This window comes from Beta vulgaris, chromosome 7, assembly GCF_026745355.1.
Source record: "Beta vulgaris subsp. vulgaris cultivar EL10 chromosome 7, EL10.2, whole genome shotgun sequence".
NCBI classification, from domain to species: Eukaryota; Viridiplantae; Streptophyta; class Magnoliopsida; order Caryophyllales; family Amaranthaceae; genus Beta; species Beta vulgaris.
In genome coordinates this window covers 33,266,874-33,283,000 of record NC_079208.1, presented here as the reverse complement: position 1 = coordinate 33,283,000, position 16,127 = coordinate 33,266,874, and the positions used below count along the sequence as shown (strand labels likewise).

At 42.8% G+C, this 16,127-nt stretch overlaps 1 protein-coding gene across 1 annotated transcript; it reads right to left on the bottom strand.

The window, feature by feature from the left end:
• Positions 1–6,320: 6,320 nt before the first annotated feature.
• On the bottom strand, positions 6,321–8,099 carry LOC104899176 (uncharacterized). The gene has a single exon (XM_010686313.1). It carries the CDS (start codon positions 8,097–8,099, stop codon positions 6,321–6,323), a length of 1,779 nt encoding a protein of 592 aa, XP_010684615.1.
• Positions 8,100–16,127: the final 8,028 nt, after the last annotated feature.

Below are 16,127 nucleotides of genomic sequence, written 5' to 3'. Positions count from 1 at the left end.
TAAGGACCCCTTCTTGCTGGTCTGACTCGATGCCAACCACACCATCTTAGCTCCTCCTCCCGGATGCACGACTTTTTATTACAAGGCTATGGAGATGGGCTTGAGGTTTCCTCTGACCCAGTTTGAGATGGACCTGCTGAACGCCTACAATTTATGCCTGGGTCAGTTGTCTCAGAATTCATGGGGAGGAATTTTGGCAGTTCAAGTCATCTGTGACGTCCTCGGGGTTAAGCCGACCGTTACCCTATGGCGTCATATGTACAAGTTATGTGAAATGACGACCGGGGAGCATGGTCCTGGTTGGTGGTGCTTACAGGCTCGGCGGGGCTACCGAACCGTTCTCGACCTTCCCTCTTCTCAAAAGGGGTTCCGCCGAGGGTTTGCCTTCGTATATTATGGGGGAGAGTGGGGTATCCCGACTGTGCCTCCATCTGCCGACCCCAACCACTGTCTGAACTTTAAAGTGCCCGAGCTATCGGAAGAGGAAGTCGTGGCCGCAATTTACATGCAGTTGGAGGCCAAGATAATTGATGGTGGAGAGGTCTTCCTAGCGGGGAACTGGCTCCCGAGCTGCAAACTTTTTAAGAATGAAAACTTCTTGGCGGCCTTCGGTCTGAGCCCAGCTTTCCCCAAGGGTAATTCGGCATGGGGGGTCTGGTTGACTTGTCTTCTTGCTTTGTTTATTATGCCTTTCTAACTTTCTTTCATGCTTTTGCAGAAGCTTCCCTCGCATTCATCAAGGAAACCGACCAAGAGATGGCCGAACGACTGACCTCCGCTGCTCTGAAGGCCGCTCGGATAAGGGCTGAGATGAAGGCCAACAAGATCAACAACCCCCCCCCCCCAGCCTAAGGTATGAATCTTTTCCATTCGACTTGGTTTTGTTTATGCTTTACAATCTTACCAACTTTTGGGATTTTTAGGACCCGTCCAACCCCAAGCCGAAGAAGCGCAAGGAGCGGGACGAGGCAAAGGTCGAGATGACCGAGAAGGCCTTGGCTAAGGCTCGGGCCGAGAAGGAGGCCTCTGCGAAGAAGGCAAGGAAAGAGCCTTCTCTTGAGGTGAACAGCCCTCGGCCGGTGTCCGATGATGACAATACTCATATATCCATCTGTGCCTCGGACTTCGAGCCGGTTCAAAGTCCGGACCACGTGCAGGGGGGGTCTCCAGCCGAGCAGACTATGTCTGAGGCGCCGCTCCCCTTTACCCAACTGTCCAAATCAGAGAAGAAGCAGAGGATCAGCGATGCGCTGGAAATCCTTTGCACCCAAACCGACCGAGATCATATCAGGGCGGTGAATGGGAGAAACGAGTCGAGCGAGCTCTTTCGCTCCTGGATGGACGTAAGTAACTTTATTCACTTTACATTTTATTTCTTAACTTGCCCCTTTTAACTAACTTCTCTCTTGACGGTTTTCTATCCGGATGACCAAGGTGGCCGAGGACCGGCTTGCGCTGGTTCAAGAGGTCCAGGGACTGAAGGAGGCGGCCAGGACGCACTTCGACGAGCTTTTCGAAGCTAAGGAAGGTAAACGTCTGGCCGAGATGCGGTTGAACGAGGTTAATGAGAAGATCAACAAGGGCGAGGAAGCCTGGAAGAAGGAGCAGGAAGACTGGAAGCGGGAGAGGGCCAACCTGACAGTGGCCAAAGACAATGCTGAATCGGCCAAGGCTACCGCAGAGGCCGAAGTGACTCGAATCCAAGGCGACTTGGAGAGAGTTAAATTCAAGCTGGGTACGGCCGAGGCTCAGCTGAAGGAAGCCAAGACGAAGGCCTCCCGTTCTCAGGCGGAATGGTTCGCTGAGTGGCATGCCTCTGATGCTTGCACGGAGTTCTGCGCCGACGTAGGCCAAGCCTCTCATAAGATGGGCGAGGACGAGGCGCTCTCCAAGCTCAAGGCCGCTCTTGCCGACTCGTGCCCTTCAGCGGACTGCAATTCGGTCTGGTCCCGCTACCAAGAGCTCGCTGAAGCCGAGGCCGCTGAGATTCATGCCAAGATGGCCGAGGAGGCCAGCACGGACGATGAGGAAGATGACGACGATGATGATGAAAATGCTGAGGACGGCGGAAGCACCGAGCAGCCTCCTCCTGAGATCACGGCCGAGCAACCTGAAGCCGACCCTTCCATCCAGCTTCCTTAGGCCTATCTTCCTTGTTTTCTTAGCTTATTTTGCTAATGGCCTCTCCGATGGAGTGCTTTTGTAATTTTGGGCCTTTTGTATTTTCGCCTTTATCCTTGTATTTTTTGCAAACTTTTGGTTGTGTTTTGCAACTTTATCAATGAAATACAACTGTTATTTTGCAATTTCACTTGTCATTTTGTCATGCAATTTAATCTTTTGTTATTTGCAATATCACAATTTATAATGGACTGGTTAAGTCTTGCTTGCAACATTTTTATAATAGACTGGCTAAGTCTTCCATTTCATAGGGAAAAAACCCGACTTGATACATGGACTGGTTAAGTCCGAGTTGCTACATTCGAATTTAGCTAGTTAAATCCGACTAGGAGGCGTTGGTTGTACAATATGCCCCTACTGCAAGTAACAAAAATAAATTATACATAGTATCTTTTGAGATTGTCCAGGTTCCAGGGCCGAGTCAGGGGAACTCCTTCGGGGGACTCGAGTCGGAAGGTCCCTGGTTTGAGGACCTCTGTAACCTTATAGGGACCATCCCAATTTGCCCCCAACTTCCCTTTAAGGTGGGAGAGTCCAGTAGCTTCCACTTTTCGGACGACCCAGTCACCAAGGCAGATCGGCCTGGGCTTCACTCGTCTATTGAAATGCCGAGTGATCTTCTGCTTGTGCCGGATGGCTTGTAGTTGAGCGTTGCCTCGGGTTTCGGGCAGCAGGTCTAAGCTTATGGGTTTCTCTTCTTCATTTTTGTCAAACTCATAAAATGTTATTCGAGGAGAAGGAATGCCCACTTCAACTGGGAGGACGGCCTCGCTGCCATATACCAGTACGAAAGGGGAATGCCCCGTGGCTTCTTTTATGGTTGTCCTGGCCGACCAAAGGACGTCGGGTAGGTCATCTACCCACGCCCCTTTAGCTGCGTCAAGGGACTTCTTGATTCCCTTTAGGACAATTTTATTGGCTGACTCGGCTTGTCCATTGGTTTGGGAACGGGAGACGGCGGAAAACCTTGTTTGAATGCCGAATCGGGCGCAGTAGTCTCGGGTCGGCCCACTGTTGAATTGTCGGCCATTATCTGATACCAGAGCTCTTGGAATTCCGAACCTGGTGATGATGTTTCTCCAGATGAACATCTGGACTTGCTTGTCAGTTATTGATGCCAGTGGTTCGGCTTCTGTCCACTTGGTGAAGTAGTCGATGGCTACAATCAAGAACTTCCTTTGCCCTGATGCCGGGGGGAAAGGTCCGAGTAAGTCCATGCCCCACTTATCGAAGGGCAGCACTGCTTGAATTGTGGTAAGGGGAGTAGCAGGTGCTCTTGGTATGTCCGAGTGGATGTGGCAAAAGGGGGATCGCCGGACTAGATCCGAGGCATTTGCCTTCAAGGTGGGCCAGTAATACCCTGCTCTTAAGGCCTTTCCGGCTATTGTTCTGCCCCCTTGATGGCTCCCGCAAGCCCCTTGGTGTATTTCCCTGAGGATGTAGTTTCCTTCCTCGGGGGTCACACACTTGAGAAGAGGATGAGTGAGAGACTTTTTGTAGAGTTGGCCATCATGCCATAGGAACCAACCTGACTTATGTTTGACCCGGTCGGCTTCTTTAGGGTCGCTTGGCAAGGTTCCGTCTTGCAAGTGCTTCACAATTTCGTCCATCCAGTTCGAGGAACGGTTGAGGACGAGTTGCTCTTTGGCATTTATGATGGGTTCCTTCAGCACTTCCCAAGTTATGGTTCTGGGGGCCGACCCCTCCGCAGAGCTGGCCATCCGAGCTAGGGCGTCGGCCTGTTGATTTTCCGAGCGGGGAATGTGAGCGATCCGGAACCCGACCAACCTTCCAATGACAGCTCGAGCTTTGGCCAAGTACATTCTCATGTTATCTTCCTTGGCCTCGTATTCTCATGAAATCTGACCCACAATTAGTTGTGAGTCGGATTTCGCTACGATTGATGTTGCTCCGGCCAGGATGCAGAGTTGCAATCCGAGGATAAGGGCTTCATACTCGGCTTCGTTGTTGGATCCGAGAAACTCGAACTTAACAGCATACTCAATTTTATCCCCGACCGGGGATTTGATAACTAGGCCGGCTCCACAACCATTTTTTGTGGAGGATCCATCGACCAGTAATTCCCATTCCTCTTGCGAGCCGACCGGAGGTCTGGTTGCACATTTGGTGATGAAATCAGCAAGGGCTTCGGCTTTGATTGCCCTTCGTGGCTCGAATTCTTGCCCAAAGTCCGCTAGCTGATCCGCCCAATCAGTCATTCGACTTGAATGGTTCGTACTCTCAATGATCTTTCGAAGCGGCTGTCCGGTTAGGACTTTGATGGGGTGCGCTTAAAAGTAGGACTTGAGCTTCCGACTTGCCATTACTAAGGCAAAGACCATCTTCTCGACATCACTGTACTTCGCCTCAGCCCCTCTATAGGCGTGGCTGATGAAGTAGACAGGATGTTGTTTTCCTTCTCGCTCGGCTACAAGGACTGCGCTAAGAGCGTAGTGCGAGACAGCCAAGTATATGAATAAGGGTTCCCCCGGCAAGGGGAAGATGAGTTTAGGCAAAGTTGCCAAGTGATTTTTGAGGTAGGTGAAGGCTTGTTCGGCTTCGTCATCCCAAGTGAATTCTTTTCGCTTCAAGGCTTTGAAGACTGACAAGCTTTTATCAGCCGATCTGGAGAGAAAGCGTCCGAGTGCCGCTAGGCAGCCGGTTAGGCATTGTACCTCTCTCACATTCCGAGGGGACTTCATCTCTAAGACGGCTTTGATCTTGTCCGGGTTGGCCTCGATTCCTCTTTCATCCACTAAGAATCCGAGACACTTCCCACCTTTGACTCCGAAGACGCATTTTTTTGGGTTAAGCATCATTCGGTACTTTCTCAGGGTGCTCAGCGTTTCTCTCAAATCTGCCGGATGATCCGACTGGGCCTTGCTTTTGACTATCATATCATCAACATATACTTTGATGTTCCGACCCAATTGGTCGTGAAAGATTTTGTTGACAGTTCGTTGATATGTAGCTCCCGCGTTTTTGAGGCCGAACGGCATCATTTTATAGCAATAGACCCCCTGAGGAGTGATGAATGCCGTGTGAACCCGGTCCTTCTCGGCCATGGGAATTTGGTGATAGCCGACATTTGCGTCCATGAAGCTGAGAAGGGCGTGCCCTGCCGTCGAATCGACCAGCCTATCAATTTTCGGCAAAGGGTGATTGTCTTTCGGGCAGGCTTTGTTTAAGTCAGTGAAATCTACGCACATCCGCCATGCCCCACTCGGCTTTTTGACCAGCACCACGTTGGCCAACCACTCTGAGTACTGGCACTCTTGAATGAAGCCAGCTTCCAGCAGCTTCTTGACCTCCGCGGCCGCTGCAACATTTCTTTTAGGACCTTGGTGCCTGAGCTTTTGCTTGATCGGTCTGAACCCCTCTTTGATGTTAAGCTCATGGCACATGACTTTTGGGTCGAGGACAGGCATTTCCGTGGCCTCGTAGGCGAAGACATCTTGATACTCTGCGAGCACTTGGATGATATCCTGCCTTGTTTGAGGGTCCATGGCTTTGCCTACCCTCACAGTCCGACTGGGGTCCTGGCCGATTGCAACCTCTTCGTCCTCCTCGGCTGGCTGAGGGCGTTCGTATTGTTTGGGGTTGTCAGTTATATATACCCCGAGGCCGGTTGAGGGCTGACCCTCTTCATACTTTCGCTTTTTCGAGTCCCTTTGGACGTCGTTATTCGAGTCCTTTTGGACGTCGTTATTTTTGAGGCCATTCACATAGCACTCTCTTGCTGTTTGCAGGTCGCCTTGAATCTTTCCCACCTTTCCGTCATCAGTTTCGAACTGCATGAGGAGCTGATAGGTGGATATGGCGGCCTTAGCCTTATTCAGCGTGGGTCTCCCCATTATTATGTTATATGGCAAAGGGATCCACCACCAAGAAGTCGATTGGTAGGCTTCTCCCTTTCCCTTTTTCACCCATCCGAGTGGGTAGTTTTATTGACCCGACCGGGTGGACAGAGTTGCCCCCGAAGCCTATGAGCGGCTGATTCAGGGGGGGTGACATCCCGCTCGGTGTACTTCAGCTTCTTGAGGCAATTGAGGGTGATGATGTCAGCGGATGACCCGCTATCTACCAACACCCTCTTTAACCGAGTATTTGCCACTTTGAGTTCGATGACCAGAGGGCCATCATGTGGCGTATGTAACGTCCGACTGGGTTCCCCAAAGGTCATGACCGGGCAGCTGGGTCGGGGTAGCTGGACATCGAGCACTTGATGCTTGAGGTTTATTTTGGAGGTGGGCTTTGCGTGCTCGGCCGGTCAGGCCTCCCGACGCGAATCCTCCTGCGATGACACCGATGAACCCTTCAGTGTCCCCGCTGTTCGACTGACCCACCTTTTGCTTCCCCTTTTCCTTGGTCGAGTGCTTTAGGTAGTGATTGAGCTTTCCCTGGTCGGCTAAACCGTCCAAGGATTTTTTGAGCTCTCTACAGTCTTTGGTGGTGTGCCCACATTCTTTGTGGTAATCGCACCATAAGCTCTTGTTCCTTCGAGACGACGATGTCCGAATGGGTGCTGGCTTAGGAAGCCAATTTTTGTTCCTGATGTCAAAATAGATTTCTTTCCGATTTTTATTGAACCGAGGATCATTGCCGTTGTCAGTAAGCCGGTCCCCTCGGCCTCCCGTTCTCTGATATTTAGGCTGATCCCTATGGTTCCCCTCATCTTTCCTTTTCTTGCCCCATTCGTCTGAATGACGACAGATATCCGTTGCTTGGATAAATCTCTGGGCCCTAGGCATGGCCTCCGAGAAGGTTTTTACCTCATTCTCAGCCAAAGACCACCTGAGCCGACCTGGTTGAAGACCAGACATAAGGGCGGCAAAAGCAACCGCGTCTTGCAAGTCGGTGATTTTGAGGGATTCCTCGTTGAATCTCTTAATGTAGTCCGCCAGGGGCTCATTCTTGTCCTGCATCACCCCCATGAGGTGGAGGCTGGTCTTCCTTTGTCTCTTTCCAGCGACGAACTGGTGGATGAAGAGGTGCTCAAGTATGGCAAAGTCCGTGATGACCCCGGCTGGGAGCTCTTGGAACCAGTTGAGGGCACGACCTTTGAGGGTGGTGGGGAAGAAATGACACCAGGTGGCCTCACAGCTGGTCTGAACGCTCATCTGAGCTTTGTAGCTGGCCATATGATCGTCGGGGTCGGTTAGGCCCGCGAATGGCTCGATCAATGGAGTTTTAATTTTTCCCGGGGTTGGGGTCCCCAGGATTTCCTGACTGAAGGGGATCAGGAACTTGAGCCCCACTCCAGTCAGCTTAGGCGGCTGAGAATGGGCTGAGTCCCCATGACCCTCTCGGTTATGCGCCTTTTTGTTGAGAAACTCCCGGGCGTCGTAGCCTTGGCTGAGGCGCTTCTTGTTAAGAAAGTCCCGGGCGTCTTGGGGCTTCCGACCCGCGCCCCCTCTTGGGGACTTGGATACGTGGGTCTCCGCATGCTGACGGGCCGACCCCTGTCGTGCTGACTTCTCTTTTTCTCGATGACTTGGGTCCCTCGCATCGGATCGTGGCCGGCTAGGCTGCTGATCCCGATTAGAACGAGAGTGCACATCCCTTTGATCCCTTTGAGAGCGGACTATAGTGCGCTCTCTGTGCTCAGGCTGATTGAGTGGGATGAGCTGGTGTTGCCTCTGCTGGAGCATGGCCATCATGTCCATCATACCTTTTTGAAAGGTTTCTTGGAGTTGGGCAGTAATAAGGGCAATGTCGGCCGCAAAGAGCGGTTGGGGCTCAACATTCTGAATTTGTTGAGAGGCTGACCGGGGGTCCAGAGTTTGAACGGTGGGCGACCTCCGACCCGGTGAGGGGATCTGCTCAGCCTCCCTATTATGTGGGGGTGAGTGGCCTCTCTTCGGTCGAGGGACTTGGTTAGAGGCTTGCTTGCCGCGGGTGTTTTTGGTTGGTGCCATTGTTAACTGGCGTTCAAAGATTGAAGATCGAAGCTGAGTAGCTACTGAGATAAGTCTCAATGAGTGGTGGCGAAATAACTTTTCATACTATCCCCACAGACGGCGCCAAACTGTTTCTATCTAGAAATTAAGGATGCTAATTGCCTTGTCAAGGAAATACCGGGTCAGATCTGAATGTCCTGTGTCAATAGTCCGTACGCCGGAATCCTGCAAAAGTAGGTTAGACTGCCCCGGATGGTTCCGGATCGCCTCTCCGACGCTCAAGTCAGTGATCAAGCTAGAGAGATAAAGTCTAGAAGAGATGCTCTGGTTTGTTAGGTAAGAATTCAATACCTTCTCATGATGAGGGGTTGAGTATTTATAGTGCTTAGGGGCTCCCAGCTGTAGGCTAGCTGGAAGGCACTGACAGCTGGAGGAAGCCACCTTGAATGGGACCCTGAAGGGCTTAGGAGCCTGTTGGGCTTTAGTTTCCTTTAAGCTCGGCAATCCTTAGAAAAAGCCCAAACAATCTTCACTTCCAAGAAAAAGTTTGTATCATTCACCAAAGTTTTGTATTACATATCAAAGGAATCAAAGTTTCTCCTATATATCTTTTTTTATTTTTGCTAAAAAAGTGATTCAAAGTTCTTAATTTCTTTTTTATTTGCCAATTTCTTTTTTGAAACAATTAAAGGTATGATTCAAATAAAATTGTTACATTCATTGTTTACTGGCATAAACACCTAATAATTTGCATTTTTTAATTATCCGTATTTCCAAAGTAAACCAACTCTAAAGGAAAGAACCTTTCTATTTTGGGAATACTGAGTAGTAAAGACATTATATGAAAACATGAAAGAAATAGTCATAAGATGTTAAAAATATTGATATATTCCCTCCTATTTTTATTAGTTTACCCGTATTCCTTTTTGCGATATTCCTTATCAGTTTACCTATTTCTTTTGTTTCTATTTTTAGAATGTGACTACTAACTGTTTTTGTCTAGAAATTAAGGTTAATGATCTGTGATGAGCAGGTCCCTAATCCAAGGATATGGTTCCGGAGCTGGGTATCTGTTCACCGGAATCCTGCAAAACACGTTAGACTACCCCGGGGGTTGTTCTAGGATCGCCCCTCCGACGCTCAAGTCAGTTGATGATTGAGGCAGAGAGAGAGTCTAGAGTGAGAAGTTCTGTTTAGTTAGGTAAGAATTCAATAATTTTTCCTTGATGGGACAATGGGTATTTATAGCAGTGGTAATTCCTAGGAGGGGACCTTTTTGATAGGATGGGCCTTCTAGGGATTGGTGGTGTTGTCAGTTGGGAGTCCAAGAGACTGTTGGCCACGTCGTGAAGGATGGGTCCCACAATGCCTGTGTGGCTGTGCCAGCTGGCGCGGGACCCTTAGCGGGGTTAATGGGCCGAAACACTAATTTTTCATCACACACACATTCAACTTTGATATAAATTAATCTTTTCTTTTTCATTCTACGTCACAAAACATTATTTCTCCTAAAACTCCGTAGAATAAAAGCCTTTCATATTATTTGATTGTTAGCAGATTAATGAACACACTGCAAAATTTAGATTTTGTTACGAATAGTTACCAATTTCGTTTATCATGTTATCGATATATTACTATCATTATTTAGGTATTATCATGTAATTGCCATTATATATTATACAATTTCTTGATAGTACTAAAATTATCATGATTGTTATATTTATTTGTCAGTGTGTGCTAGCTTAGTAGCTGCCCGAAACGCTTTATTTTAGAAAAAAGGCAATACGAATTGGTTACTTAAATCTATTAAAACAAAAATTTGGGTTACTTGAATATTACACTGCCACTGCCACCATGAAAAATATCTGGATATCAAGAAGACATGGGTGCCCAATTTCTTTTCTTTTTTAAAAAGGGAAAAAAAAAAAAAAAAAAAAACCAAAGGCATATGGATGATGAGAAGGGAATGTCATCCAGAGCAGCAAAAAAGTTTCGCTTAATCATAGAAATGGTCGGCCCAAAGGTCTAGAGGTACACCAAAAAGTAGTGGAAGATCAATGTTATGCTTTCCATCATTTAATATTGTACAAGTAACATGTCTAAGTGGTAATTTGCTCATTTAAGTTAGATATTACTAGAATTCAGTTAAGACATAATAGCATGATTTTGTGTTGTTTATGGCATGTACAATTAAGACATTCCTTTTTCGAAATAAAGAGGTGATAGTTCAGTGGACTACCACCCCAAATTACATACAGAGCATTGTTCAAAATTTGAATCTTTATTCCAACAATATGTTGGGGCATTTATTTTTGGGTTGTTTAGCCTTATATCCAGCCTCTTAGCTAGCAGGGGTTGGTTTTCTTACCAATTATCTTTCTTAATAATAATTAAAAAACTTCTTGTTAGCTTGTCGGAAAAATTATGCCAAGAATTATAACGTCATGAGTTATAATATAATTACATATGTGCAAAATAATTTATGTCCTTGTACTCCTTTTATTAAAATCAAAAGTACATACTTCCCCCGTTTTATATTACTCGCTACACTTCTCAATTTACGGACTCCTAGGCAAAAGAGAGAAGTAGAGAGTAAAAAGAAAAGGACCCCATGTGAGAGGAGAGAGATAGAGAGAGTTTATTGCTGAAAAAAAAGGAAATGTAACAAGTAATGTGAAACTTCCCACAATGTAAAGTGTATCGAGTATTATAAAACGGAGGAAGTAGAAGAATTTAGGTGAACTTTATTATAAGAGGCCTAAACTATGTTTATATTAATTAATTATTCTATTTTGCCTTTGCTTTAGAAAGCTGATTTTTTATTTTATGTGTTGTTTTAGTTAGCTGATTTCCGTCAAACTAAGGAGTTTAAGTAACCTGCAACAACACAAACATCCTTAAAAGCAAAGCTATGAAGTTATTTAATGGTAACTCATTCTTATAAGTTATTTAAGGTGTTTTATTGGGTAAAGATTCTTAATACTATTACACAATTACAAAATCCAAAGCCAAAGAAAATAATGCTTTTATATATTCTTTTGTTGGGCATAATCTAAGCTTATATGATTTCTGAAAGCACGAAAGGCCAATGCAAAAGAGAAAAGGTAAAAAATGGCATTGAAAAGGTCATTACGAGGATTTCTTATTAATTTTTAGTGAGAATAAGAGTTCCTATGATCTCTTGACAATTGTCCCTATTTAATGAAAGGAGCAGTGAATGTAGATGGTATCCACAAATTCACAGTTTCTCGAAGTCATCATTAGTGATCATATGCATTCTATTGCAAATCACTCCCAACAAAACAAGATATAAAGGGAGGCGATCATTTTTGTAAGTTGCTACCAAGTATAATTATGCTCTTCTTTTTTTTACCCCTCAACCCACCCAACATAAAGAAAACGGGTAGATATATGGAGAATTTTAGAGTGGAAAAGTGTAAGATTTCAATCAATTTCCTTCACCCCTCACATTAATCTGGAAAATCTATTTATACAGCCTATCACCAAGAGTCCTTCATCAAATCTAAATAGAAAAAGAAATCCTATTGCATAATGAAGTCTAACAATAAATACTGAATAGATTCCTATTTCCTCACACCCCCCTCAAGTTGGAGCATGCAAATTTTGGATGCCCAATTTGGATAACTAAAATTCAAACTGAGTCCATCCGACGGCTTTAGCGAAAATATCCGCCAGCTGGAACTTGGTAGGCACATAAGATGGAGTAACAATGCCTTCAGTCACGGCATCCCGAACACAATGACAATCAGACTCGATATGTTTTATGCGCTCATGGAAAACGACAAGGTTCCTGTCAATGTATAAAGTAGATTGACTATCACAAAATAATCACATCCCAGCAGGATGTTGGACGCCAAGATCTCCCAAAAGCTGTTTCAACCATTTTAATTCACAAACAATAGCAACCATAGAACGATATTCTGCCTCGACAAAAAAAGAGATACAGTAGGCTGCTTCGTGGTCTTCCAGGAAACTGCTGAGTATCCCAGTAGAACAAACCAACCACTCAAAGAATGTCTACTAAAAGGGTAACTGATATAACTTTTCCTACATAATCCGTAATATTATAAATTTCTTACCATTGGAGAGTGCTCGAAATATATTTTCATATACAATATAGTTTTACAACTTATAAAAATATATTTATTTAGATGAACAATAATGTACAATTCATTTTCTATTTTAAATACAAATAAAAATAAACGTAAAGATAGTGTATTACAATAACATATTATTTATTCTTTATTTTAAATGCATATAAAAAAACTATAAATATAGCATATTACATGTAATAATAGCAATTATTTCTTTCAAAATAATACTTTAAAAAATTGAGTTATATAAAGATAAAAAATATGTACATATAGTGTTGAACCTATATCATAACATGACGATAATACATGAAAAATCAAATGAAAGTTTGTCAACGACACTGCAGAGGTATTATGCAATTGAGTAATTATTTTATTCCTATAATATTTCTTGTATATTTAATTATTTATGTTTTTCTTTTTTTATATATCTATGTATCAGATCTTATTTTTTTCTCAATAAACTTAATTCTACTAAAACTAATTGGGAAATCAAGGTTCAAGTTTCTAAACTATTTGAGGTGACAGATCATAAAAAAGAGGAACTTTAATAAGTCTTGATATGGTCATGATTGGTGAATAGATTATTTTCTCTTAAATAGTATTTATTATTATTATTATTATTATTATTATTATTATTATTATTATTATTATTATTATTAATAGAGGTTAGTTTTATTATTAATAGAGATTGAGGGGATGGGAGTCGAAGGGGCTAGCCTCCAGGAGAATGCATCTGCTTCCAGCTCTGCTAAGAGAAGGAAGATGGACTATGATGAAGAATCAGCTACATCCAATCTGAAGAGGGGTAGAACTTAGTCAAGTTCTATCTTCCACCTGCCTATTTTATGAATATTAGTTTTTGGAATATCAGGGTAGTAAGAGACATCTTGCTATGGAGAAAGTTAAATGTTTTTGTAAATTTAATAAGATTCATGCCATGATATGCTTTGTGAAGCCAAAGTATCTTCTCCTCTTTCGGAGGCTTGTGTAAGACTAATTGGGCTTCACCATCATGACTTCCTCCCATCTTTTGGTTTCGCAGGTGGTATGTGGGTTTTTTTGGGATCTCCCTAGTAATCCCTTCTTGTTTAATGCTGAAGCAAAATTTGATAGAGTAATGGTTTGCAATGTGCAATTACTATATATGAACTGCGTTTTTAAGCTTATTTTTATATATGCTCTCCCTAATCATAGTCAAAAATTAGTGTTTTGGGAAGAATTAATTAATTATGTTCAGTTTCTCAATTGTCCATATATTATATTAGGAGATTTTAATGAGCTTAGTAGTCATAATGATAAAGTAGGAGGGGTAGAATTTACTTTTGCCCGACTAAATTATATGAATCGCCTCTTCTCTTGAATGTATAGAATTACCTTTTAGTGGTCAAGCTTATACTTGGCGAAAGAAACGTAGTGGTCCTAATAATATTTTAGAAAGGTTAGACAAAGGTGTTGCTAATCTGGATTGGTTAAATCAATTTCATAGCGCTAAAGTAAAAGATCATATTTTTACATCTTCGGATCATTGTCATGTTTCACTTTCTTTATTAGCTATGCATTAAGGTCAGAAATCACCTCCTTTTATGTTTGATAAAATTTGGACGACAAAGAAAGATTTTGATATAGTAATCAAGAAATCTTAGTGTGCGAAATTTAATGGTTCTTATATGTATTGTCTAACGAAAAACTGTAAGTTACTTAAAAAGCAAAAGCCAAAATTTGGTCTACTACTAGGTTGGGAATATCTTCCTTCAACTTAGGACAGTTGAAGCTAAATTTAAATTAATACAGGAACAACTTCTTGTAGATCCAAATTGCTTAAATCTATGTTCAAAATAAAATATTGGACAAGCGAAGCTTCTCGAATACCAAGAGATACATTGGAAGGTGAAAGCTAAGTCTAACTATGTTAAATTAAGTGATTCAAACTCAAAATATTAACATGCTTGTGCCTCCATTAGAAGGAATCGTAATTTTATAACTACTATTAAAAAGGATCAAGGAGATATAGTTTCATATCTGAAGCAAGTGGAAGATTGTTTCGCTAATGCATTTATTCGACACTTCCCTTCAAACCTAGATTGTAGTTTTAAGGAGGGAGTTGATTTTCAGGAGTTAGAATCCATTATTTCTAGTGAGGATAATCTCTTCTTGTGTAAGGAAATAAATATGGAGGAAGTTAAAACAGCGCTCTTCGATTTAGCCCCTGACAAATCTCCAGGTTCTGACGGGTTTCCCCCTTTTTTCTTTCGAAAATATTGGTCTTTGGTGGGAAGTTAGGTGCTTAAGGCAGACAAAGCTTTTTTCATTTTGGTAATTTATTAAAAGAAGTGAATCATACATTTATTACTCTAATCCCCGAGATTGATGCTCCTACAATTTACAAGGTAATTTCTAAGATTATGGCATCTCACCTCAAAGTAGTATTAAGTAAAATTATCCATCCTTTACAATGAGCCTTTGTTCCAGAGAGGTTAATTCAAGATAAAATCTTACTAACTCATGAGGAGTTTCATTCCTTTAAAAATAAAAAAGGAAAAGAAGGATGGTTAGCAATAAAGCTGGATATGGAGAAAGCCTATGATAGGCTAGAGTGGAGCTTTATTTTTAAAATTTTCGAGAAATTGGGTTTTTGTGAGAAATGGGGGGGGGGGGTTGGATGAAGGATTGTATTTCTACAGTTTTCTTCTGTCCTAGTTAATGGAATTCCTGGTGAAATGTTTATCCCGTCTCGAGGGATTCGTCAGGGTGATCCTCTTTCTCCGTATATTTTCATCTTACGTGCAGAAATTTTAGCGCGCCAACTGCAAAATGGAGTATTTCTGGCTCCAAAGTCATAGGAGTTACACTCGATCTAACTAGAGTGAAGATTCCTTTTTTAATCTTTGCAGATGATACGATGATTTTCGTTAAAGCTTCCGTGGAAAGTTGTACCATTATTAGAAATATCCTTCACAAATACTGCAGTTGTCTAGGCAATTAGTCAATTTTGATAAATCTGCATACTAGTGTTCTCACAATACCATACCTGCTATAGATGCCTCGTTTGCGAACATTCTTCATATGGGGGAATCTTTTTTGTTAGGAAAGTATCTACGCTGCCCGATTATAGATAGTAAAGTTATAGTAAAGTTACTAACACAAAGTTCATGGATATTCAAGAAAATATTCATTCTCAATTGTCTAAGTGGAAGGCTAATGCTCTGTCCCAAGCAGACCGTACAATTCTTATTCATTCCAATATAGCAACAAAGGAAAACTACAGATGCAATGTTTTACGTTGCGTAACTCAATTCTGGAATCGTTGGATAAATGCAATAAAAATTTCTATTGGAATAAACATGTTGATTCTAAGGCTTCTAATCTGATAGAATTGGAGAAAGTTTGTAGACCAAAACGGTTTGGTGGGTTAGGCCTTAGGAAAGCCAAAGTTAATATTGTGGCTCTACAATTTAAATTGCTTTGGAAAATTCTTTTGAATCTTGAGAATCTTTGGGTAAAAATTATTTCTAAAAAGTACCTAAAAGATGAAAATTTATTTGACTATAAAACTAAAGCCAATGTTTCTTGGCAGTGGAGAAAATTAATGTCTTTGAGAAACTCGTTTAAAAAAGGGTTTTGTTGGATAGTAGGAAGGGGGGAGAAAATTTCGTTTTGACATGACAATTAGGTTCTCCAGTATCCCCTTAGTGAAGTTTACTCGTTAGGGAAGTGAAAATTTGATAGTTGACTATTTTATTAACCAAGAGAGACAATGGGATAAAACTCGGCTTCTTTTGTTTCTTCCTCTGTCCATTATCAAATCTATTATTCTCATTTACATTCATATGCATAATATGGAGGATAAGCTAGTTTGGGCTCTCTCTCCTGATGGTTGTTATTCAGTTAAATCGGGTGTCTCTTTACTTCAAGGCTATGGATTGGATTCTCC

Coding starts and splice junctions, on each gene's coding strand:
- LOC104899176 (XM_010686313.1), bottom strand. CDS start 8,099: ATGGCACCAACCAAAAACACCCGCGGCAAGCAAGCCTCTAACCAAGTC.